The following is a 25,561-nucleotide window of genomic DNA, read 5'->3' as shown; positions in this document are numbered from 1 at the left end:
GGTGGCAGGCCCTGTACACTGGGTACACGGTGTATACTGGTGGCAGGTGCTGTACACTGGGTACATGGTATATACTGGTGGCAGGCCCTGTACACTGGGTACACGGTATATACTGGTGGCAGGCCCTGTACACTGGGTACACGGTGTATACTGGTGGCAGGCCCTGTAGACTGGGAGCTGTGGGCAGCAGCCGTCATACTGGGGGAGGGGCAGTGGAGGAGGAGGAGGAGGGGGGGGGGGGGAGGCTGATGCTCAGTGTCAGGCTGTGGATGAGAGCGGCTGGATGTGACGTGCTGCAGAATGCTGCAGATTATCCCCAGGGTTCCCCACACTGACTGCAGAGCCCCCGGAGCAGCCCCCCACACCCGTCCCCGGGGAATGACCCCCATGTAAGGCAGAACCGGAGGGACCACCGAGCAGCTTCTCCTCACCCGCAGTATGACAGCCATGAAGGAGCAGCCAGCCATCAGCAGGGCCAACCCCCCCCAGGAGCAGGTAACCGACTACTACCCTCAGCATCCGACAGCTGTCAGCACCCGGCATCAACAGCTCCTGCCCCTACCATGGCGAGCATGCTCCCCTCCCCCACCCCAGAGACCCCCTGTATGACTCCATCCATCTCACATCTCCATTCTATCAATGTGTCGCCTCCGAGTGCGACATTCTGCAAGAAATAATATATAATGGTCCATGGAGTAGTGGGCAGCATGGGGGTATAATGGTCCATGGAGTAGTGGGCAGCATGGGGGTATAATGGTCTATGGAGTAGTGGGCAGCATGGGGGTATAATGGCCATGGAGTAGTGGGCAGCATGGGGGTATAATGGTCCATGGATTAGTGGGCAGCATGGGGTATAATAGTCCATGGAGTAGTGGGCAGCATGGGGGTATAATGGTCTATGGAGTAGTGGGCAGTATGGGGGTATAATGGTCCATGGAGTAGTGGGCAGTATGGGGGTATAATGGTCTATGGAGTAGTGGGCAGCATGGGGGTATAATGGCCATGGAGTAGTGGGCAGCATGGGGGTATAATGGTCCATGGATTAGTGGGCAGCATGGGGTATAATAGTCCATGGAGTAGTGGGCAGCATGGGGGTATAATGGTCTATGGAGTAGTGGGCAGCATGGGGGTATAATGGTCCATGGAGTAGTGGGCAGCATGGGGGTATAATGGTCCATGGAGTAGTGGGCAGCATGGGGGTATAATGGTCCATGGAGTAGTGGGCAGCATGGGGGTATAATGGTCCATGGAGTAGTGGGCAGCATGGGGGTATAATGGTCTATGGAGTAGTGGGCAGCATGGGGGTATAATGGTCCATGGAGTAGTGGGCAGCATGGGGGTATAATGGTCCATGGAGTAGTGGGCAGCATGGGGGTATAATGGTCCATGGAGTAGTGGGCAGCATGGGGGTATAATGGTCTATGGAGTAGTGGGCAGCATGTGGGTATAATGGTCTATGGAGTAGTGGGCAGTAGAGGGTATAATGGTCCATGGAGTAGTGGGTAGCATGGGGGTATAATGGTCCATGGAGTAGTGGGCAGCATGGGGGTATAATGGTCCATGTTGTAGTGGCAGTAGAGGGTATAATGGTCCATGGAGTAGTGGGCAGTATGAGGGTATAATAGTCCATGGAGTAGTGGGCAGCATGGGGGTATAATGGTCCATGTTGTAGTGGGCAGCATGGGGGTATAATGGTCTATGGAGTAGTGGGCAGCATGGGGGTATAATGGTCCATGGAGTAGTGGGCAGCATGAGGGTATAATGGTCCATGTTGTAGTGGGCAGCATGGGGGTATAATGGTCTATGGAGTAGTGGGCAGCATGAGGGTATAATGGTCCATGTTGTAGTGGGCAGCATGAGGGTATAATGGTCCATGGAGTAGTGGGCAGCATGGGGGTATAATGGTCCATGGAGTAGTGGGCAGTATGGGGGTATAATGGTCCATGGAGTAGTGGGCAGCATGGGGGTATAATGGTCCATGGAGTAGTGGGCAGCATGGGGGTATAATGGTCTATGGAGTAGTGGGCAGCATGGGGGTATAATAGTCCATGGAGTAGTGGGCAGCATGGGGGTATAATGGTCCATGTTGTAGTGGGCAGCATGGGGGTATAATGGTCTATGGAGTAGTGGGCAGCATGGGGGTATAATAGTCCATGGAGTAGTGGGCAGCATGGGGGTATAATGGTCTATGGAGTAGTGGGCAGCATGGGGGTATAATGGTCCATGGAGTAGTGGGCAGTAGAGGGTATAATAGTCCATGGTGTAGTGGGCAGTAGGGGGGTATAATAGTCCATGGAGTAGTGGGCAGTAGAGGGGTATAATGGTCCATGGTGTAGTGGGCAGCATGGGGGTGCAATAGTCCATGGTGTAGTGGGCAGCATGGGGGTATAATGGTCCATGGAGTAGTGGGCAGTAGAGGGTGTAATAGTCCATGGAGTAGTGGGCAGTAGAGGGTGTAATGGTCCATGGTGTAGTGGGCAGCATGGGGGTATAATGGTCCATGGAGTAGTGGGCAGTAGAGGGTGTAATAGTCCATGGAGTAGTGGGCAGTAGAGGGGTATAATAGTCCATGGTGTAGTGGGCAGTAGAGGGTGGGGTTGTAGGGGCAGTATAGGGGTATAATATTCCATGGTGTAGTGGGCAGTAGAGGGGTGGGGTGTTAGGGGCAGTATGGTGGTATAATGGTCAATGGTGTAGTCTTCAGTAGAGGGGTGGGGTTATAGGGGCAGTATTGGGGTATAATATTCCATGGCATAGTGGGCAGTAGATGGATGCGGTTGTAGGGGCAGTATAGGGGTATACTATTCCATGGTGTAGTGAATAGTAAAGGGGTGGGGTTATAGAAGCAGTATTGGGCTATAATAGTCCATGGTGTAGTTGGCAGTAGAGCGGTGGGATTGTAGGGGCAGTATAGGGGTATACTATTCCATGGTGTAGTAGGCAGTGGTGGAGTGCGGTTGTAGGGGCAGTATAGGGGTATACTATTCCATAGTGCTTTGAGCAGTAGAGGGGTTGGGTTGTAGGGGCAGTATAGGTATAATATTCTATGGTGTAGTGGGCAGTTGATGGGTGGGTTGTAGGGGAAGTATAGGGGTATAATAGTCCATGGAGTAGTCGGCAGTAGAGGGGTGGGGTTGTAGGGGCAGAGTAAGGGTATAATAATCCATGGTGTAGTGGGCAGTCAAGTGGTGGGGTTGTAGGGGCAGTAGAGGGGTCTACTTTTCCATGGTGTAGTAGGCAATAGAGGGGTGGGGTGGGGTTGTAGGGGCAGTATAGGGGTATACTATTCCATGGTGTAGAGGGGTGGGGTTATAGAAGCAGTAAAGGGGTATACTATTTTTATAGTGTAGTGAATAGTAAAGGGGTGGGGTTATAGAAGCAGTATTGGGCTATAATAGTCCATGGTGTAGTGTGCAGTAGAGGGGTGGGGTTATAGGGGCAGTATAGGGGTATACTATTCCATGGTGTAGTTGGCAGTAGAGCGGTGGGGTTGTAGGGGCAGTATAGGGGTATACTATTCCATGGTGTAGTGGGCAGTGGTGGGGTTGTAGGGGCAGTATAGGGGTATACTATTTCATATTGTAGTGAATAGTAAAGGGGTGGGGTTATAGAAGCAGTATTGGGCTATAATAGTCCATGGTGTAGTTGGCAGTAGAGCGGTGGGATTGTAGAGGCAGTATAGGGGTATACTATTCCATGGTGTAGTAGGCAGTAGAGGGGTGGGGTTGTAGGGGCAGTATAGGGGTATACTATTTCATGGTGTAGTGTGCAGTAGAGTGGTGGGGTTGTAGGGGCAGTAGAGGGGTCTACTTTTCCATGGTGTAGTAGGCAATAGAGGGGTGGGGTGGGGTTGTAGGGGCAGTATAGGGGTATACTATTCCATGGTGTAGAGGGGTGGGGTTATAGAAGCAGTATAGGGGTATACTATTTTTATAGTGTAGTGAATAGTAAAGGGGTGGGGTTATAGAAGCAGTATTGGGCTATAATAGTCCATGGTGTAGTAGGCAGTAGAGGGGTGGGGTTGTAGGGGCAGTATAGGGGTATACTATTTCATGGTGTAGTAGGCAGTAGAGGGGTGGGGTTGTAGGGGCAGTAGAGGGGTCTACTTTTCCATGGTGTAGTAGGCAATAGAGGGGTGGGGTGGGGTTGTAGGGGCAGTATAGGTGTATACTATTCCATGGTGTAGAGGGGTGGGGTTATAGAAGCAGTATAGGGGTATACTATTTTTATAGTGTAGTGAATAGTAAAGGGGTGGGGTTATAGAAGCAGTATTGGGCTATAATAGTCCATGGTGTAGTGTGCAGTGGAGGGGTGGGGTTGTAGGGGCAGTATAGGGGTATACTATTCCATGGTGTAGTAGGCAGTGAGGGAGTGCGGTTGTAGGGGCAGTATTGGGGTATACTATTCCATGGTGTAGTTGGCAGTAGAGCGGTGGGATTGTAGAGGCAGTATAGGGGTATACTATTCCATGGTTTAGTAGGCAGTGGTGGAGTGCGGTTGTAGGGGCAGTATTGGGGTATACTATTCCATAGTGCTTTGAGCAGTAGAGGGGTGGGGTTGTAGGGGCAGTATAGGTATAATATTCTATGGTGTAGTGGGCAGTAGATGGGTGGGTTGTAGGGGAAGTATAGGGGTATAATAGTCCATGGAGTAGTGGGCAGTAGAGGGGTGGGGTGGGGTTGTAGGGGCAGTATAGGGGTATACTATTCCATAGTGCTTTGAGCAGTAGAGGGGTGGGGTTGTAGGGGCAGTATAGGTATAATATTCTATGGTGTAGTGGGCAGTAGATGGGTGGGTTGTAGGGGAAGTATAGGGGTATAATAGTCCATGGAGTAGTGGGCAGTAGAGGGGTGGGGTGGGGTTGTAGGGGCAGTATAGGGGTATAATAGTCTATGTTGTAGTGCACAGCAGAGGGGTTGTTTGGTAGGGGCAGTATAGGGGGTATATAATAGTCAGTGGCCCTCTATGACCCCCTTTATTTGTGCTTTGTTCAGGGCTTGTTGCAGGTTTGGAGAGCACAGGGTCAGCTCTGGGCCCTGTGGTGGCTCAGCCAGGCTTGGTGGTGGTAAGAGCCCGGGCTGCTGCCCAGTTTGTGCTCCCAGAATCATATCTCCCTCTTCTGCATGGTCATCCATAGTGGAAACCTGCCCAGCTCTGCCCAGCACGCCATGCTTGAGTTGCTGCAATGGACTTGGAGGAGGGATTTGCAGATCTCAAGATAGAAGGTCTCTGTTAGACTGGAGTCCCACTTTGACTGTTCTAGGTAGGTGGCCGGGCCCCAAACCTCACTGCCATACAGCAGTGTCGGGGTGATGACGCCATCAAATATTTTCAGCCAGACCCTCACTAGTGGTTTGAGATGGTACAATTGCTTTCTGATGGAGTAGAAGGTTCTGCAGGATTTTCCTTTCAGGGTTTCTGTTGCTGCTTTGATGCTCCAGCCCAAGGTAGATGTAGCTGTTGGTTTTCTCCAGTGTGGAGCCATTTAATGTGAAGTAAGAAATGGGGGCTTTATTTTGGCCTTCTCTGCAACACCATGACTTTGGTCTTCTTTGGATTGATGGGTATTGCCCATGTGGTGCTGAATTTTTCCAGTGCTGCCAGGCTGTCTTGAAGGCCTCTCTCTGTTGGGGACAGAAGCAGGAGGTCATCAGCATACAGCAGGATCTTCACCTTGCAGTCATGCAGGGGAAGGCCTGGTGCTGAGGAGGCCTCCACAGCTGAAGCTAGTTCATTGAAGTAGATTTTCAAGAGTGTTGGGCTCAGGCTGCAGCCCTGCCTAACCCCTCGGGTCTGCTGGAAATATTATTTCATCTTCCAGTTCACCTTCATGCTGCATTGGTTCCTGGTGTATGAGCTCTTGATGACGACATATGTTCTCCCCCCTATTCTGCTCTCCAAGAGTTTCAGGAACAGCCCCGGGTGACACATTGAGTCAAACACCTTTTTAAAGTCCAGCAAATAGGCAAATATTTTGGCACATTTGGTGTTGTGGACGTGTGTCTTGATGAGACTATGCAGGATGTTGATATGGTCAGTGGTGCGGTGGTTTGGCATGAACCCGGCTTAGCTTTTGTAGAGGACCTTGTGTTTTGTGAGTCTTCTTCTATTGATGATGCTGTTGAACAGTTCCTCAGAGTGCTGGTGACGCAGATCCCTCTGTAATTGGCTGGATCATATTGGTCCCCATTCTTGTAGATGGGTTTCTTGGTTCCAGTCTTGGGGGAAGTGTCCCGCCATGCAGCGTGAATATATGGGGGGCTGTATTTAATCATCTCTGGCAGGTTGCTGTCAGTAGAGCTGGCCTTTTTGCCTTTCAGCAGGGCGATTCTTTCCTGTTTATCTTGCATGGTGATGGTTCTGGAAGTCCTTGATGGCCGATTGTTGATACAGAAGTATACTGCTGACAGCGACGTTTAGAAATGTACACAATGAGAGCACATGAACCTGGAGGCCAATATGCCCCATCTTTACGTTAACGAGAACGTCGATCGCAGACATTTAACTCCTCTGTGGTCCAATGTGACGGTGGCACTTGCGAAGTTAAAGACTGTGAGTGTGCTCTCCCGTCCATGCAACGGCTCTTTCGGGCGAGGATTGGAGGACCCAGATGCAGTGTGAGGCAGCCTCTGTCCTCAGGAGGGGTACCGAGCTGCTGCACAATAGTTCCTATGCAGTCCCTGCCTGCGGCGGGGGCTCATTTACTAGTAGGTATATGCTGGTTTTCTGGAATAGGAGGCTGTGGTCCATATACCGCTGTCCACGAGCCTCTCATATATACTTAAGAGTCTCCATGAACACAGCCTCCTGGCCGGCAGGCCTGATGGGAAGCTGTCTTAACGATAGGACATCAATATTAACGGTTGGACAACCCCTTTAAGACAAGCTCAGAGAATAAATTAATAGCCTGTGGCGACGATCACCTGATGTAGATCAATGTCAGGTTGTGCACATGCGCAGACAGAAAGATAGATGTGCTGTACCTGGCAATCTCCTATCTGTCTATGTAATTTACACCAGTAAGTTCTAGTCTGGTCTTATCTGTCCACATTGTTTAATAACCTTTTGCCTTTTCCAGGTGACTTTAGAAACTGCACACGAGCAGCAATGTTATTTTTGGAGAGTAGCGTCTTTCTCTTTGCAGTCTTATCATGCACACCATTGTGGTTCAGTGTCCTCCTGATAGTGGACTCATGAACAGTTCTACAGGTTTCCTTGGGTTCCTTTGTGATCTTGTTGTCTATTACACGCCTTATTCTTGGCGTGATCTTAGTTGGTCAACCTCTCCTAGTGGTGGTGGGGTGTAATAATAATGGTCTAGATTTTCCTCCATTTGTACACAATCTGTCTGACTGTGGCATCCAGACTTTTTACAGATGGTTTTTGGACCTTTTCCAGCCTGATGAGCATCAACAACTCTTCTTCTGAGGTCCTCAGGAATCTCCTTTGTTACTGCTGTGATTTACTTCCACAGACATGTGGAGATCAGACTTCGTTACATAACACAGGTCGCCCACTCACACCTGCTGATTGTCATCCCATTGATTGAGGAGGCATTATCTGCTGAGCCAAAAGGTTCACATACTTTTACTGCTCACAGACATGTGATATCCGAGCATTGTCCTCCAGGACTTTGTGACTCATTTCTTTGATTTGGTTCTGTATTTGACACAATATGATAAATCGGCAGATGTCCATGACCCCACTGAGGAACAGACAGGACATAGCAGCCCTCTGCAGCCACAGACACAAGGTGACGTAGACTGATGTGATAGATAATGACGAGGTTCTGATGAAAGTATATCTGCTAAGGTCCTTGGAATTATCTAGGCTGTCCTGGGGTTATGTCCACCTGCCGTGTAGATGGGGTCGGCAGGGTGACTGCTGGTAGCAGTCCAGCATGTCGTCGGATGACTTTGGACATGAGTCCGTTAGGAGTAGTGCTGCTGAGTTTGCACATAACTTCCCAGCCGTTTTATGAACCTTTTACTGCAGTTGGAGCCATGTTTGTTTTGACGCTTCTGTAGTTGCTGTACCGTGCGCCCCACGTACTGCAGGTGACAGCATTCATAAGAGCCGTGCAGATAAGCTGACACTCTAATTTAGATTCTTCTTTGTTACAGTGGATTAAAAAACTGTAGTGTTACCGTTCTGTAAAATGCTGAGCACAGACATCTGGATGCTGCATATTTCAAGCTTTATCTGATACCATTGGGGGCCAAGATGGGCTTTAAAGTGGGTCCTTTGGCCCGGGAGGAAGAATCTGGCTCTTGTAGGGATCCTGCATCAGTAGAGGAGGTCCCACCAGACGAGTGGACCAACAGTTTCTTCCTCTCCCGAGTATCACCAAATGATACTGCTCTATGAGCGCCGTTTGTGGTTATTTAAAATCAAATAAAGATTCCATTTAGGGTCGGGGTTCAGGTCACTTGTAGGGTCAGGGTCATTGTTCAGGTCACTTGTAGGGTCAGGGTAATTGTTCAGGTCACTTGTAGGGTCAGGGTCATTGTTCAGGTCACTTGTAGGGTCAGGGTCATTGTTCAGGTCACTTGTAGGGTCAGGGTCATTGTTCAGGTCACTTGTAGGGTCAGGGTCATTGTTCAGGTCACTTGTAGGGTCAGGGTCATTGTTCAGGTCACTTGTAGGGTCAGGGTCATTGTTCAGGTCACTTGTAGGGTCAGGGTCATTGTTCAGGTCACTTGTAGGGTCAGGGTCATTGTTCAGGTCACTTGTAGGGTCAGGGTCATTGTTCAGGTCACTTGTAGGGTCAGAGTCATTGTTCAACTCAGTTTTAGGATCAGGCTTATTGCTCAGGTCAGTTTTAGGGTCGAACTTATTGCTCGGGTCAGTTTTAGGGTCGAGCTTATAGCTCAGGTCAGTTTTAGGATCGGGCTTATTGCTCGGGTCAGTTTTAGGGTCGAGCTTATAGCTCAGGTCAGTTTTAGGATCGGGCTTATTGCTCGGGTCAGTTTTAGGGTCGAGCTTATTGCTCGGGTCAGTTTTAGGGTCGAGCTTATTGCTCCGGTCAGTTTTAGGGTCGAGCTTATTGCTCGGGTCAGTTTTAGGATCGGGCTTATTGCTCGGGTCAGTTTTAGGGTCGAGCTTATTGCTCGGGTCAGTTTTAGGGTCGAGCTTATTGCTCGGGTCAGTTTTAGGGTCGAGCTTATTGCTCGGGTCAGTTTTAGGGTCGAGCTTATTGCTCGGGTCAGTTTTAGGATCGGGCTTATTGCTCGGGTCAGTTTTAGGATCGGGCTTATTGCTCGGGTCAGTTTTAGGATCGGGCTTATTGCTCGGGTCAGTTTTAGGATCGGGCTTATTGCTCGGGTCAGTTTTAGGATCGGGCTTATTGCTCGGGTCAGTTTTAGGGTCGAGCTTATTGCTCAGGTTAGTTTAAGGGTCGGGGTCATTGTTCAGGTCACTTGTAGGGTCAAGGGTCATTGTTTGGGTCAGTTTTAGGGTCAGCTTATTCTTCGGGTCACTTCTATGGTCGGGGTCATTGTTCAGGTCAGTTTTAGGGTCGGGGTCATTGTTCAGTAGTAGTAAGGCAGATCTATAAGTCACTCCTATACAATCCCCAGTAGTAATAAGAACGCCCATAATGTTCCCTGTATTTAAAATTCCCCTACAGTGCCTCCAGTATTTGTACTGCCCCCTACTGTAAGAATGCTCACCCTGAAGTTCCCCCAGTATTTATACTGCCCCCTACTGTTAGAATGCTCACCCTGAAGTTCCCCTAGTATTTATACTGCCCCCTACTGTTAGAATGCTCACCCTGAAGGGCCCCCAGTGTTTATACTGCCCCCTACTCTTAGAATGCTCACCCTGAAGGGCCCCCAGTGTTTATACCCATCCTCTACTGTTATAATGCTAATCGGGAGGTGCCCCCAGTATTTATATCGCCCCAACTGTTATAATGCTCACCCTGAAGGGCCCCAGTATTTGTACTCTCCTCTACTGTTATAATGCTAATCCTGAGGTGCCCCCAGTATTTATATCGCCCCAACTGTTATAATACTCACCCTGAAGTGCCCCCAGTATTTATATAGCCCCCTACTGTTATAATACTCACCCTGAAGTGCCCCCAGTATTTATATAGCCCCCTACTGTTATAATACTCACCCTGAAGTGCCCCCAGTATTTATATTGCCCCCTACGGTTATAGAACAAAACATATAATGCAACTCTGGAAACCAAATAAAGAACAACAATGAATGACATTGCTTTTGCTCTGCTTATAGATTAGAGATGCTTGGCAAATCATTTTGTACAAAATTATTTGAGCCCGTCTGCCACACGTCAAGGCGATCTCTGTAAGACGGGAACCTAACACTAAGTTCAACCTGTTAAGTGCCATGACCGCAACCATGAAGTTCAGGGGGTGTAGGTTCCTCCTGCATGCTGGACTACAAGTACCAACATGCATGCTGAGCAAACTAAGCTTTATACTCATGCTAATTGAAATCAGCCCATGAGGCAATCCAGCTAACCAGGAGTGCACGACCAAATAGGAGAGTCAGCCACACCTCCAGCACAAACGCAAAGAAAAAAAAGGGTTCAGTCAGCACATCCCAGTGCCCAGGCGCACGTGGCCATGGCTGAAAACACAACATAGAACAAAACATACAATGCAACAGCACTCTGCCCCCTACTGTTATAAATGCTGTCACGGTCCCACCTGTGACAGGGACTAGAAGATCGAGGAGACTGGCTGCACGTGATTGACAGTCTCTTTGGTTTCACTTTTCTGTGTTGCTGGGGATGACCATACATCTTGTCATACATCAGGTGTAGATTAAGTGGTCATTCCTTCTCTTCTATTTAGTCCGCCTCAACCATCATGCTATGTGGTTGATAGCTCCTTGTTTGTGGAAGTCCTGGTGTTGGTGCTCTGAGTTACTGCTCGTCCGCATACTTCTGGAAGCTAAGTGTATCTTCTTTGTTGTTTGTTGTTTTCCCCTACCTGCTGATATTAGGCCTGAGGGGGTCTCTTATTCCTTCATCTGGGAAGGAATACGCCATCCGTGTTCTGACACTATCTGCAGGGCCCTGTTAGGGTGAGATTTGGCTTAGGTTCCTGCGTATGAACATTCCTACCATCAAGGTCTGTTTATACTAATAGCAGTCAGGGTTCGGGGTAGGGACTCACTAGATGTGACCATTTCCCTTAGCATAGGTTCCAGGCCTAATACCTTTTCCCTTCCCTTTTGTGTTCAGTGTGGAGTGTATTTACCCTGTGCCATGACATTATCAACTGCAGCAAACCGTCGTTTTTGGTCTGTGTCAGTGAGGCTATGGATCCTATCGCTACACTGGCTAGACAATTGTAAGGTCTGTCTTTGGAGGTAGCCGACCTCCACACGCAGATCCAGGGATCACAGGCTGCTGGTGTCAGTAGTACTTACCAGGCCTGTCCTGAACCTAAGGTTGCACTTCCGGACAGGTTTTCGGGAGGGGGGAGTGACAACTTCATTCGCTTCAGAGAGTCGTGTAAGTTGTACTTTAAGTTACGTCCACTCCCGTCTTGGGCTTTTTTTCTGCCGACCGGATCACAGTCCCTCCGGTCGGTAGATTAATTTTTCATAGCTCTAGGTCTTATCTACGATGACCCGAATCGGATCTCCCTGGCTGAGACCAAGTTATGTGGTTTAAGACAGGTAGAGTGTTCTGCAGAGATTTATTGCTCTGAATTTAGGAGATGGGCTATGGATACGGAATGGAATGATCCAGCTCTACGTAGTCAATTCTTTCAGGGATTGTCTGAGAGGACACCTTGGCCTTTTTATGAAAATCCTGAGTCATTGGAAGCGGCCGTGTCCCTTGCCACACGTATGGATAGATGCCTGAGATCAAAGGTCCCTCGCTATCAGGACAAACTATCATATAACGTGGTGGCTTCCTCTGACACCTTGGGAGATGAGACTCCTGAGTTTATGCCTGGTGGCGAACCTATGCAGTTTGAGGGAGCTACCTCTGGGCCTGCTGGCAAGAGTGTTAGTCCTAAGAAGGGAGTATGTTTTTTCTGTGGAAAAAGGGGATATTTTGTTAATGTTTGTCCTTCCGTTCTGGTTCAAGGTGAAAACAAGAAGAAAAAGTTTTCCCATCTCACTCTTGGTGGTGTGGGTGGGGATTTAGATAACTTACCTTTGCCATTTACTGGTAGTACTGGATTTCTCCTGTCTACCGAGGTGGCACTAGAGTCCAAAACTGTGGGAATTGAGGTGCTTATTGACAGTGGGGCAGGAGTTAACCTGGTTGATGGTCAGTTCGTCCGTATGCATGGGTTGACAACAAGTGCATTAGAGAAAAATATTTCGGTGTTCGCAATAGACTCCGCACCACTTACTCTGAAATGTTTGTCACAGATGGTGCAGGACATCCGTTTAAGAGTAGGTGATTTTAATCAGGAATTCATTTCGTGTTTTGTGCTGGCGGGTCTGCCTGCTCCATTGGTTCTGGGTTTACCATGGTTGAGCAAACATAATCCTACCATTGACTGGCAAGCGAGACAGATTATCAATTTGGTGTGATTATTACATGGATAACTGTCTTAAAACATCTCTTTCTGTCTTGACCACAAACACTGTTCTCTTTTATTTCAGATTTTTCTGATGTATTTTCTGAGTGTCGTTGCCAAGGGTTACCCCCACATTGGTAATATGATTGTCGTATCAATCTTATTCCTGGAGCGAATTTGCCCAAATCTAGGTTATATAACCTCTCTGAACCCGAAAGAGCAGCCATGCTAGAGTATATTGTTGAGAGTTTGGCTAAGGGACATATTAGACCTTCCAAGTCCCCAGTGTCGGCGGGGTTTTTCTTTGTAAAGAAGAAAAACGGAACCCTTAGGCCATGTCTGGACTTCCGTGAGCTCAATCGTATTACGGTCCGTGATCCGTACCCCCTTCCTTTGATTCCTGACTTGTTTAATCAGAATGTTGGTGCCAAAGTGTTCTCTAAGTTGGACATGGAAACTCATCAGGATCATGTGAGACAGGTGTTACATATCCTAAGAGAGAATAAATTGTATGCTAAGATGGAGAAGTGTGTATTTGCAGTTCAGGAAGTGCAATTCCTGGGTTACTTACTCTCATCTAAAGGTTTTCGTATGGATCCTGAGAAGGTCCGTGCTGTGTTGGACTGGGATCGACCTGAAAATCTGAAAGCTCTTATGCGGTTTTTGGGATCCACCAACTACTACTGTAAATTTATTTTGAACTGCTCGACTATGGTCAAACCTTTGACTGACATGACAAGAAAGGGTTCGGATGTCTGGTCTGATGCGGCATTACAGGTAAAGGAATGTTCTGCTTCTGCTCCTATACTGGTGCAACCTGATGTGTCACAACCATTCATTTTGGAAGTTGACGCATCTGAGGTAGGGGTGGGAGCAGTTTTGTCACAGGTTTCTTTACCTAGTAAATGGCGCCCATGTGCTTTCTTCTCTAAGGCTACTTTCACATTAGCGTTTTTCTTTTCCGGCATAGAGTTCCGTCACAGGGGCTCTATACCGGAAAAGAACTGATCAGGCATATCCCCATGCATTCTGAATGGAGAGCAATCCGTTCAGTTTGCATCAGGATGTCTTCAGTTCAGTCATTTTGACTGATCAGGCAAAAGAGAAAACCGTAGCATGCTACGGTTTTATCTCCGGCGAAAAAAACTGAAGACTTGCCTGAATGCCGGATCCGGCATTTTTTTCCATAGGAATGTATTAGTGCCGGATCCGGCATTCAAAATACCGGATTGCCGGATCCGTCCTTCCGGTCTGCGCATGCGCAGACCTTTAAAAATGAGGAAAAAAAGAAAAAACTGATCCGTTTTGCCTGATGACACCGGAAAAACGGATCCGGTATTGCAATGCATTTTTCTGACTGATCAGGCATTTTTCAGACTGATCAGGATCCTGATCAGTCTGAAAAATGCCTGATCAGTCAGAAAAAATGACATCCGTTTGCATACAGTTTGCCTGATCAGGCAGTCAGTTCAGGCAACGGAACTGCCTGCCGGAATCAAACAACGCAAGTGTGAAAGTACCCTAAGAAACTCTCTACTGCTGAAAGAAATTATGATGTGGGGAATAGGGAATTGCCGGCTATTAAGTTGGCTTTTGAGTAATGGTGCCATTGGTTGGAAGGAGTAATTCATCCCGTTACAGTAATTACTGATCACAAAAATCTCACTTACCTGGAGTCAGTTAAACGACTGAACCCAAGGCAGGCCAGATGGTTGTTGTTTTTCACCATATTTAATTTTGTTGTCACCTATCGCCCTGGGGTTAAGAACGTCAAGGCTCATGCTTTGTCGCGTAGCTTTCCTAGAGTTGAGGACTATGTGTCAGCCTGTAGTACTTGTGCACGTGCTAAGGTGACACATACTCGGCCTTCCGGATCTTTACTCCCGTTGCCCATCCCATCCCGACCTTGGACTCCTTTATCTATGGACTTTATCACAGATTTACCGAATTCTTCAGAAAAACTGTGATTCTGGCGGTTGTTGATCTCTTCAGTAAGATGTTGCACTTTATAGCATTACCAGGTCTGCCTAATGCTAAAACTCTGGCACAAGTGTTTGTCAACAACATGGTGAAGCTACTCGGCATTCCCTCTGATGTGGTGTCTGGTAGAGGGACTGTTTTCAGATTCTGTAAGGCGTTCTGTCCTCGTCTGGGGGTACAATTGTCCTTCTCTTCGGCCTTTCACCCTCAGTCAAACGGACAGACTGAGTGCACTAACCAGAATTTGGAGACTTATTTGAGATTTTTTGTCTTGGAGAACCAGGAGGAGTGGTCTTCATTTTTGTCTTTAGCTGAATTTGCTATAAATAACCGTAGACAGGAATCCAGTTATAAGTTGCCGTTTTTTTGGGTGCATATGGGTTCCATCCACAAATTGGCAAATGTTCTGGTACTGAAACTTCTGGTATACCTGAAAAGGAACAATTTTCCTCTTCTTCGTTATCTATTTGGTGGAAGATTCAAATTAATCTAAAAAAAATGGGCAACAAGTATAAACGTAGGGCAGACAAGAGAAGTATGAGTGGTCCGGACCTGAGAGTGGGCGATTCTGTGTGGCTGTCCACAAGAAACATTAAAGGGAACCTGGATTTTGTGTATAGAGCTGAGGACATGGGATGCTAGATGGCCGCTAGCACATCCGCAATACCCAGTCCCCATAGCTCTGTGTGCTTTTATTGTGTAAAAAAAAATAAAAAATTGATACATATGCAAATTTAACCTGAGATGAGTCAGAGCTTGAAAATATGACTCTTCTCTGGATTTGCATAATTTGCATAAAAGGCGGGAAGTACAAAAATATAGTTATTGAATTTGTCTGCAAATTAAATTAAAACTGTAATATATATGTTTAGGGTAACACAATGAACATTTAGAAACGCTCAGTGAGGGGAGCATAGTAGAGGTGACAGGTTCCCTTTGAGTTGAAAGTACCTTCTTGGAAGTTGGGTCCAAGGTTTATTGGTCCATATAAGATCTCTGCCTTTATTAACCCGGTAGCCTTTCGTCTTGAACTTCTTCAGGCTTGAACCTGTTGAACCGTCCTCCTTGCCTCCGGCGCCTGTCATGGCGGAGGGTAATCTAGAATTTCAAATAGCCAGGATAGTGGACTCCAGAATTCTCTGTAGATCCCTCCAGTATCTCGTCCACTGGAAGCGTACAGAGTAGAGGATGTGGGTTCCAGCAGCCGACTTTAATGCTGATCGTCTTGTGAAAGCTTTTCACAGGGCTCACCCAGATAAAGTCGGTCCTGAGTGTCCGGAGGCCACTCATAGAGGGGGGGGGGGGGGGGGTACGGTCATGGTCCTGCCTGTGACAGGGACTAGAAGATCGAGGAGACTCGCTGCACGTGATTGACAGCCCCTTTGGTTTCACTTCTGTGTTGTTGCTGGGGATGACCTCTTATCTCTGTTGTAGCTTAAGTGGTCATTCCTTCTCCTCTATTTAGTCCGGCCTCACCCATCATGCTATGTGGTTGATAGCTCCTTGTTTGTGGAAGTCCTGGTGTTGGTTCTCTCTGAGTTCCTGCTCGTCCGCATACTTCTGGAAGTTAAGTGCATCTTCTTTGTTTGTTGTTTTCCCCTATTTCCTGATATGAAGCCTGAGGGGTCTCCTATTCCTTCATCTGGAAAGGAATAGGCCATCCCTGTCCTGACACTATCTGCAGGGCCCTGTTAGGGTGAAATTGGGATTAGGTTCCTGCGTATGAACATTCCTACCATCAAGGTCTGTTCATACTGATAGCAGTCAGGGCTCGGTGTAGGGACTCACTAGGTGTGACAATTTCCATTTCCATAGGTTCCAGGCCTGAAAACTTTTTCCCTTCCCTTTTGTGTTCAGTGTGGAGTGTATTTAACACACTGTGCCGTGACAAATACTCATCCTGCGGTGCCCCCAGTATTTATGCCACCTGCAGTGCCCCCAGTATTTATAATGCCACCTGCAGTGCCCCCTGCATTTATATTCCTCCCTTTAATACCCTCAGAAATTATAATTCCTCAGCCCCTCTGCCATAGAGTCCCATGTAAATGATATCACACCATCTCTCCTGCCCCATCCAATATACAGTCCCATGTAAATAACATGTAAGTTTAGGAAAAAAAATGGCAGTACTACCAGGCGCTAAGATATAACCGCACTTTATTTTAGTATAAAACTAGACATAAACAAAGCGATTGGGTCTTAGTTTAGCTAAGCGTTTACCGCCGCTCAGTTGGCCTCTTCAGGCTGACCTTTACATGTTTCACTCCTGCTCCGTCGGCCTCTTCAGGCTGACCTTTACGCGTTTCACTGCCGCTCCGTCGGCCTCTTCAGGCTGACCTTTACGCGTTTCACTGCTGTTCCGTCGGCCTCTTCAGGCTGTTCTTTACGCGTTTCACTGCCGCTCCATCGGCCTCTTCAGGCTGTTCTTTACGCGTTTCACTCCTGCTCAGTCGGCCTCTTCAGGCTGTTCTTTACGCGTTTCACTCCTGCTCAGTCGGCCTCTTCAGGCTGTTCTTTACGCGTTTCACTCCTGCTCAGTCGGCCTCTTCAGGCTGACCTTTACACGTTTCACTGCCGCTCCGTCGGCCTCTTCAGGCTGACCTTTACGCGTTTCACTGCTGTTCCGTCGGCCTCTTCAGGCTGTTCTTTACACGTTTCACTGCCGCTCCATCGGCCTCTTCAGGCTGTTCTTTACGTGTTTCACTGCCGCTCCGTCGGCCTCTTCAGGCTGTTCTTTACGCGTTTCACTGCTGCTCAATCGGCCTCTTCAGGCTGTTCTTTACGCGTTTCACTGCCGCTCCGTCGGCCTCTTCAGGCTGTTCTTTACGTGTTTCACTGCCGCTCCGTCGGCCTCTTCAGGCTGTTCTTTACGCGTTTCACTGCTGCTCAATCGGCCTCTTCAGGCTGTTCTTTACGCGTTTCACTGCCGCTCCGTCGGCCTCTTCAGGCTGTTCTTTACGCGTTTCACTGCTGCTCAATCGGCCTCTTCAGGCTGACCTTTACGTGTTTTACTGCTGCTCCGTCGGCCTCTTCAGGCTGTTCTTTACGCGTTTCACTGCTGCTCCGTCGGCCTCTTCAGGCTGACCTTTACGCATTTCACGGCTGCTCCGTCGGCCTCTTCAGGCTGTTCTTTACGCGTTTCACCGCCGCTCCGTCGGCCTCTTCAGGCTGTTCTTTACGTGTTTCACTGCCGCTCTGTCGACTTCTTCAGGCTGACCTTTACGCGTTTCATTGCTGCTCCGTCGGCCTCTTCAGGCTGACCTTTACGCGTTTCACCGCCGCTCCGTCGGCCTCTTCAGGCTGTTCTTTACGTGTTTCACTGCCGCTCTGTCGACTTCTTCAGGCTGACCTTTACGCGTTTCACCGCCGCTCTGTCGACTTCTTCAGGCTGACCTTTACGCGTTTCACTGCTGCTCCGTCGGCCTCTTCAGGCTGACCTTTACGCGTTTCACCGCCGCTCCGTCGGCCTCTTCAGGCTGTTCTTTACGTGTTTCACTGCCGCTCTGTCGACTTCTTCAGGCTGACCTTTACGCGTTTCACCGCCGCTCTGTCGACTTCTTCAGGCTGACCTTTACGCGTTTCACTGCTGCTCCGTCGGCCTCTTCAGGCTGACCTTTACGCGTTTCACCGCCGCTCCGTCGGCCTCTTCAGGCTGTTCTTTACGTGTTTCACTGCCGCTCTGTCGACTTCTTCAGGCTGACCTTTACGCGTTTCACCACCGCTCTGTCGACTTCTTCAGGCTGACCTGTTACTTATATTGCTTCTATGGGTTTTTAGTCCTACATATCACAGGTTTTTGTTATCTCTCGCAGGTCACAGGGACGCTCCGAGAGATAACAAAAGACCAGCCGCCGTCCGAGTGTGTTTTCTGATTTTTTTGAGTCAGGAGACAGTGTATTTTTTTTTTTTTACTTTAATTTTTATTAAGAGACGTGTTACATTCTGCATTGCGAGGGGACCTTGCTTCAAAACACAGTGAAAGTGGTCCACTGAGGAACTTGGGCCTCTTTCACACTTGCGTTGTCCGGATCCGGCGTGTACTCCACTTGCCGGAATTACATGCCGGATCCGGAAAAACGCAAGTGTACTGAAAGCATTTGAAGACGGATCCGTCTTCAAAATGCGTTCAGTGTTACTATGGCACCCAGGACGCTATTAAAGTCCTGGCAGCCATGGTAAAGTGTAGCAGGGAGCGCGGGAGCGGTATACTTACAGTCCATGCGGCTCCCGGGGCGCTCCAGAGTGACGTCAGAGCGCCCCATACGCATGGATGACGTGCCATGTGATCACGTCATCCATGCGCCTGGGGCGCCCTGACGTCACTCTGGAGCGGCCCGGGAGCCGCACTAATGGTAAGTATGCCGCTCCCCCGCTCCCTGCTACACTTTACCATGGCTGCCAGGACTTTAGCGTCCCGGCAGCCATGGTAACCATTGAGAAAAAGCTAAACGTCGCATCCGGCAATGCACCGAAACGATGTTTAGCTTAAGGCCGGATCCGGATCAATGCCTTTCAATGGGCATTAATTCCGGATCCGGCCTTGCGGCAAGTGTTCAGGATTTTTGGCCGGAGCAAAAAGCGCAGCAAACGTTCCGTTCCGGAACTGAAGACATCCTGATGCATCCTGAACGGATTTCTCTCCATTCAGGATGCATTAGGATAAAACTGATCAGGATTCTTCCGGCATAGAGCCCCGACGACGGAACTCTATGCCGGAAGACAAGAACGCAGGTGTGAAAGAGCCCAAGTCTCAGAAATTTTTTCTTAATGTACAACAGAAAAGTAACAAACAGTAAAATAATCAAAAACAAAGACAAAATGGCACCTCTTGTATGTATGACCCTGGAAAAGCGGTATTAACTGTTTATATGGCTAATCATACAGAGAGCTTGTTTGTTACAGGCGTTGCGAGTAGCAGCTACAGTTTGGAAAATTGGATCCAATTTGGGCGAGTTGCTCTGTATAGATAGGCAGGGTCAGACTAGCTGTCCCTTCCCAACAACTAGGACTATTTAGGGTTAGCTTTTCCCTATCTCATCTATGCATGAGAATACCCAGCCACACCACCATGATATTTGACAGGCCACAGAGTCTAGCAAAAACACTATTCCCTTACCCGACCAGTCCCCCCCCCCCCAAAACCCCCTATTTTACATATTTACATATTAAAATGCTTTCATGCTCCTCTAAAATCCATTTATACAAACATATACAAACATATATACAAATGTAATAATTATATGCCAGCCGTATATAAAAAACAAATATACAAAACACAAGCAGAAACCTTAACTTAAATACTAACTATTAAACCCTTCACCGACCCCCACTGCAAGCAGACAAACGGACCCCCCTCAAAGTTCTAAGGGAAAAGAAAACCCTGAGCTCTGTCAGTCCGTGAGTTCATCCCCAGTTGGACTGGGGTCGACCAGTTTGTATCACACACAAATTATTTTTTTATATATATTTTCCTTTTATTATTATTATTTTTTAATATATATATATATATATATATATGTCCCCCCCTTATATACACATATATACATATATCCCCCCCCCCCACCCCTACTCCCAACCTAACTACGCCCCACTACACCTCTACTAATATAATACAACATAACATAACATAATATGATATAATACAGTACAAATTAACTACTTTCCAAAATCTACAACACCGAACACTTCCCACAACTTGTCGGCTGTGGTTCAGTAGCCCGTAAGCCTTTTCATCCTATTCTTATACAAAACAAAACAAAAACTCTAACTGTGTCTTCTAGATCAGCCCACCACCAGGACAAGGAGTGTTACTCAGTCAGGGAACCCCAAAACATGAGCCCCTCCACAGGCGAGAGGCCTTGGGGTCCCCCCACTTTTCATACTCCAGAGAGCGCACCTTCACCAGGTCACCCATAATGTTCCTATGTACCGTTTCCACTGGGAGGATTTTACGACTCGTCGACACTAGACACCGTGCACACCAGATGTGATGCCTAACCACTGCACTAACTAAAAATAAAGTGCGACTGTCCCTCCCACCAAGGTCTTTGAATGCGCCATAGGCCCATTCCGCATAAGACAATGCGGCCAGCCTACGCCAACCGATGGAAGTCCCCACCCTTTTGTACACCTCTATATTAAAGGGACAGTGAAGCAGGAAGTGGTCCATGCTTTCTAGCACACCCCCACACTCCTCCCGGGGACAACCCCTTTCCTCGGAGTTCCTGCACTTCATATTATCCCTTACATATAGCTTTCCATGAAAGCAGCGCCAAGTCACATCCCAAACCTTCTTAGGGATCCTTTCTGAATTAAGCAAAAGTAGACCACCCTCCAGATCCTGACTTGGGCAATCCTTCAAGGCCAGCGGCGCCTGGAAGACAGGACCCCCCTGTCAAGTGAACCCCTCGACATGGTCTCTATCTCAGTCCTTCTCAGGCCCCACCGCCTTATGATCTTCAGAACCGGAGCAACGTAAGCCGGGAGATGTCCATGTGACGCACGCAGGTCTTTCACACGCCCTCCTGTCTCCCATTCCTGGAAGAAGGGCCTGAACCATTCCCTACAAGAAATTACCCACAAAGGAGCCCTCTCTTTCCAGAGGTTTGCAATGTTTATTTTCAAGAAGGTATTTGTTAAAAATACCACTGGGTTGACCATATCCAACCCGCCTAGTCTCCTTGTGCGATAAGTCACCTCTCTCCTGATTAGGTTCAGCCTATTTCCCCATAATATCTGGAAAAAGAGGCTGTGGACCGTTGCCCAGAGAGAGCCCGGCAAGACACAAACACTGCTCAGATATAAAAGCACAGGAATCAGGTAAGCTTTGCACAAGTGAACCCTTTCCTCGAGGGATAAAGACCACCCCTTCCAGCGGTCCACCTTTTGGGCGACATCTTTCAGTCTACCCTCCCAATTTTGTTGATGATAATCCTCATCTTGGCCAAAGTTGATGCCTAAGATCTTTACTGATTTCTGGGGTTCTGGAAGAGTACCCTGGAGATCGTAGACAGGATCCCCTTCCCCCAGCCAGAGAGTCTCACATTTGTCTCGGTTAATCTGGGACCTGGAAACTTCTGAATAGCGATTCACCTCCGACATCACCCATCCCACCTCCTCTTCCGAAGAGGTAAAAATAGAGACATCATCGGCGTCCGCTACTACCTTCAGAGATGGCCCCCCCACCGCCAGTTCCATCCTCACCCCCGCCAACGGTCCACGATCTACCCTTCTGATGAAAGGATCGATTGCAAACACGTACAGCAGAGGGCTTAAAGGACATCCCTGGTGGACACCGGAAGCCACCTCAAAAGGACGACCCAGCCAACCATTAACCAACGGGAAACTCTCGGCCCCGTTGTACAAGGTTTTTAGCCAATCTACAAACCTCCCAGGTAGGCCATACCACAAGAGGGCAGACTACAGGTATTCGTGATTCACTCGGTCAAAAGCCTTAGCCTGATCCAGGGATAACAAAAGCCCCTTCCAAACACCCGCCCTGCCCCGTTCCACGGCCTCCTGGACACTGAGAACGGCGCTAAAAGCGCTCCGCCCGGGAACTGAACAATGCTAGGACCCCGAAAGGAGCTTCGGCGCAAATTTTGCCAGTCTGCAGAAGAGTATCTTCGCCAAAATCTTTCTGTCCATATTGAGAAGCGATATGGGTCTCCAATTCTCAATGCGGGATGGATCCCTACCCTTTGTCAGAAGAATCAGGGCGGACTTTCCCATTGACCTTGGCAGACTGTCCGAGGAAAGACACTCATTATAGACCTCGGTCAAGAGAGGAACTAATTGTTCCCTAAAAGTCTTATACCACTCAGATGTTAAGCCATCCGGACCTGGCGATTTTTTTGGGCCTAAGCCCATCAATGGCCAGTCTCACTTCCTCTTCCCTGATAGGTTCTGTCAAAATATCAAGAGAGGGGTCCATTCCCGCCCCAGGAATCACCCCAGCCAAGAAAGCTGAAAGACTGTCCCGATTTAGTTCTTTCCTACCCAAGATGTGAGAGTAGAAGGACCTGACGACCTCCAGGATCCCTGATTTGGACCTATTCAGGGAGCCTGTACTGTCAACCAGGCCCATCACTAGTTTACTTCTTACTGCCATCTTACAGTTCCCGTAAGGGTCGGGCGAGCGGTATTTCCCGAAATCCCTCTCGGCAACCAAAGAGGCGTACCTATCATACTGACACCTCTTGAGCAAGGATTTTACACGAGAGATATCCTCGCAGATATCTCCCGTCGACACAAGTCTTTCAAGTTTCTTCCTCAGTTCCTGGTACAGACGGTATCTGTCCCAGCTCCTGAGGTTAGAGAGCTTTCGGAAAAACCATGCCGTCCTTTTTTTAAACATCTCCCACCACTCCGACTTACTGTTGCACATGTCCACCAAAGGTTCCTGGCTCTGAAGGAAATCCTCAAAGGATTGTCTTACCATCGCTTCTTCCAGGAGAGACGAATTCAACTTCCATATTCCTTTTCCCATGCGGGGAGTCTCTGTAACATTCAGAGAGAAACGAATTAAACAGTGATCGGAGAATTCTACTTCCTCAGCTTGTAAAGCCGAAAAAACAGCCTCCTCCTTCAAATAAAACCTATCTATTCTAGACCTACGATTTCCCTGATTAAAGGTGAAATCCACGTGATCCGGTTTGTGCCGTAAATGAGCATCCACCAGACGAGCTTCCTCAACTACCGTATTCTACTCAAGACAACGCCATCAGCATCCAGCCCACCTCTGGAGACCCCCCTATCACAGACTCTAGTCACATTGTTAAAGTCTCCCTAAAGATCACTTGTCGGCTTGTAAAAAGAAAAGGCTTAATCCTCATAAGAAGACATTTACGGTCCCACCTACTTTGTGGTCCATAGATGTTGATTAATCTTAATTCTTGTCTTCCCATGAGGACATCTAGAATCGGGCACCTTCCCATTTCCAACTCGATAATCCTCCTGCATTCTACTCTTTCGGCGGTTTTAAAAAGGACCGCCTCCCCGCTACGTGGCTCGGCTGCAAGAGACCAGAATGACGGACCGAGCCAGCAACTCAACACTTGTTAACCAGGTCTCTTGCAAAAATAAAATATCGGCATCAATACGACTGAAAAAATCAAAGGCCATAAAACGGGCCACGTCTGACTTAATGCTAGCAACATTAATACTTGCTAGCGTCAACAGGGAGAGTTCCGCCATCATACATGATCGAGTTGGATAGCTTTCTTCCCCCCCCCCCCCCCCTCCACCACAAGCCTCCTCATCATTATGTCCTGATCCTTCATTTTCCTTTTGCCTTTTCAGACACACTGATACATCCATACCGTTCTGTTTGCCCACGGAATCGGGCTTAGCCCCCCCTCCAGAAGGAGGGCAGGGCCCGGCAACCTGTGAGGAGGCCTTTGCGCCCTCCGGTACCACATCCTCCTCCTCCTCAACTGGAGTTGGGGGATCCTCGTTAAGGACCTGATACCGGTTTGAGAGATCCACAGAAGGGGCCCCGACTAATTCTTCCTCTGGCATCTGGTCAAGGGTGAGTGGGACAGATGAATCCCACTCCAGAGAGGGCTTGCGACCCTCCCCTTTCTTTTTCCTCCTGCTCCGTTTGTTCCTCCTATCCCTCAACCACATCCTGTAATCCTCATCCATGCTTTCGCCGTACGAGGATGCGGATGTAGCAGAGGGGTTGGCTTCCTCAGGCTGAACCCCAGGTCCTCCCTCCTCATCGCTGTACCCTGGGTCGCTACAACCTGGATCCCCAGCTAAAAGGCCTGCTAGAGGATCAACTAAGGGACCAGCTGCCGCCTGCTCCCTATCTCTACTGCGTTTTTCTTGCCGTTTAATCTTGGAAGGCCTTAAGTTCTTAACTGTACCCTGTCTGCTTCTTCCAGTGCTGGTATCACCGGCACTCGTCCCTTCACCAACCGGCCCAGTCCCGGCAGCAGGCCCTTCTTCAACAACAGACCCAGCTTCATGGCTAGCATCCGCTTGAGTCCGGGCCCGGCCCTGAGCCTTGTTGGCAAAGGCAAGCGGACAACGACTGAAGGGATGACCCAGGTCCCCACACAGGTTACACCGAATCCGCCTACAGGATGCGGCAAGATGGCCAATGTCCCCATACTTTGCACACTTGCGAACGTCGCATTGTGCGCTAAAGTGGGTGGGACTACCACACCTATAGCAGACCTTCGGCTGTCCCTGATAGAAAACCATAATTCTATCTCTACCCAAGAAAGCAGAGGAGGGGATATGAGCAACTGAGTTGCCCTGTGCCCTCAGCTTTACGCTGAAGGTCCAGGCACCTGACCAGATGCCGTGATCATCCAAAATTTTGGCGGGGAATTGTCCAACCTCGCCATAACGACTGAGCCATGTCATAATGTCCACGCTAGAAAGTGATTTGTTACAGGTTAAGACCGTCACTTTCTTGACCATCGTCTGGCGGGTTATAGCCTGGACAGAAAATCCCCTCCAGGCCAGGGTGTTCTTTGCCAGTTCATATTTAGACCAAAAGAGCTCAAGCCCCTCTGGTCTAACAAAACTAACATCGAAACTCTTGGTGCCGTAGGGAGGGATTAGGGCAAAGATGTCATTTGCCACAAAGCCCATCCCCAGGAGAAGCTCTACAACGTCTTTCCTAGAAGGCGTTGCTTCTTCACTCCTCCAAGAGAGACGGGCCACATTCCTACGGGTCCCCCCGGATGTAGGGATAGACCAAACGGTCTCTCCCGCTCTTTCCTCTCGGAAGGTTCTCAGACCATGTCTCTCTGTCCAAAAAGACAGGTTAACCGGTTCACCCTCCACCTGCATGGAAGTCTCTTTCCCCTTCCTCAAAGCCTCCAAGAGGCGCCGTTGCAAGTTACCATTACCTGATTCCCTGGGCAAAGAGTCACCTGCAGCCACACTAGCATATGATCTCCTATTTGGACTTACACAATCCCCTGCTTCCCTTGCAACCTGCCTCCTCCCGTCAGCCTCCTCCCGTCAGCCTCTTCCTCCTCGACTTCCGTATCTGCTGCATAAGCAGCTACCAATTCCTCATTCATACTCTCACCAGTTATATCTTCATTT

General features: G+C 48.6%; 1 protein-coding gene across 1 annotated transcript in view; it reads left to right on the top strand.

The window, feature by feature from the left end:
• The first annotated feature begins 246 nt into the window (after positions 1-246).
• LOC122944616 (inactive dipeptidyl peptidase 10-like) overlaps positions 247-25,561 on the top strand; it is a 50,236-nt gene continuing 24,921 nt past the window's right edge. Inside the window, exon 1 of the mRNA XM_044303077.1 lies at positions 247-495. Coding sequence (XP_044159012.1) covers positions 439-495 — 57 coding nt within the window. The 5' untranslated portion in view covers positions 247-438. The remainder of the gene's footprint in view (positions 496-25,561) is intronic.

This window comes from Bufo gargarizans, chromosome 8, assembly GCF_014858855.1.
Source record: "Bufo gargarizans isolate SCDJY-AF-19 chromosome 8, ASM1485885v1, whole genome shotgun sequence".
NCBI classification, from domain to species: Eukaryota; Metazoa; Chordata; class Amphibia; order Anura; family Bufonidae; genus Bufo; species Bufo gargarizans.
The sequence above is the reverse complement of the archived record's forward strand: the minus strand, read 5'-3'. Positions and strand labels throughout refer to the sequence as shown.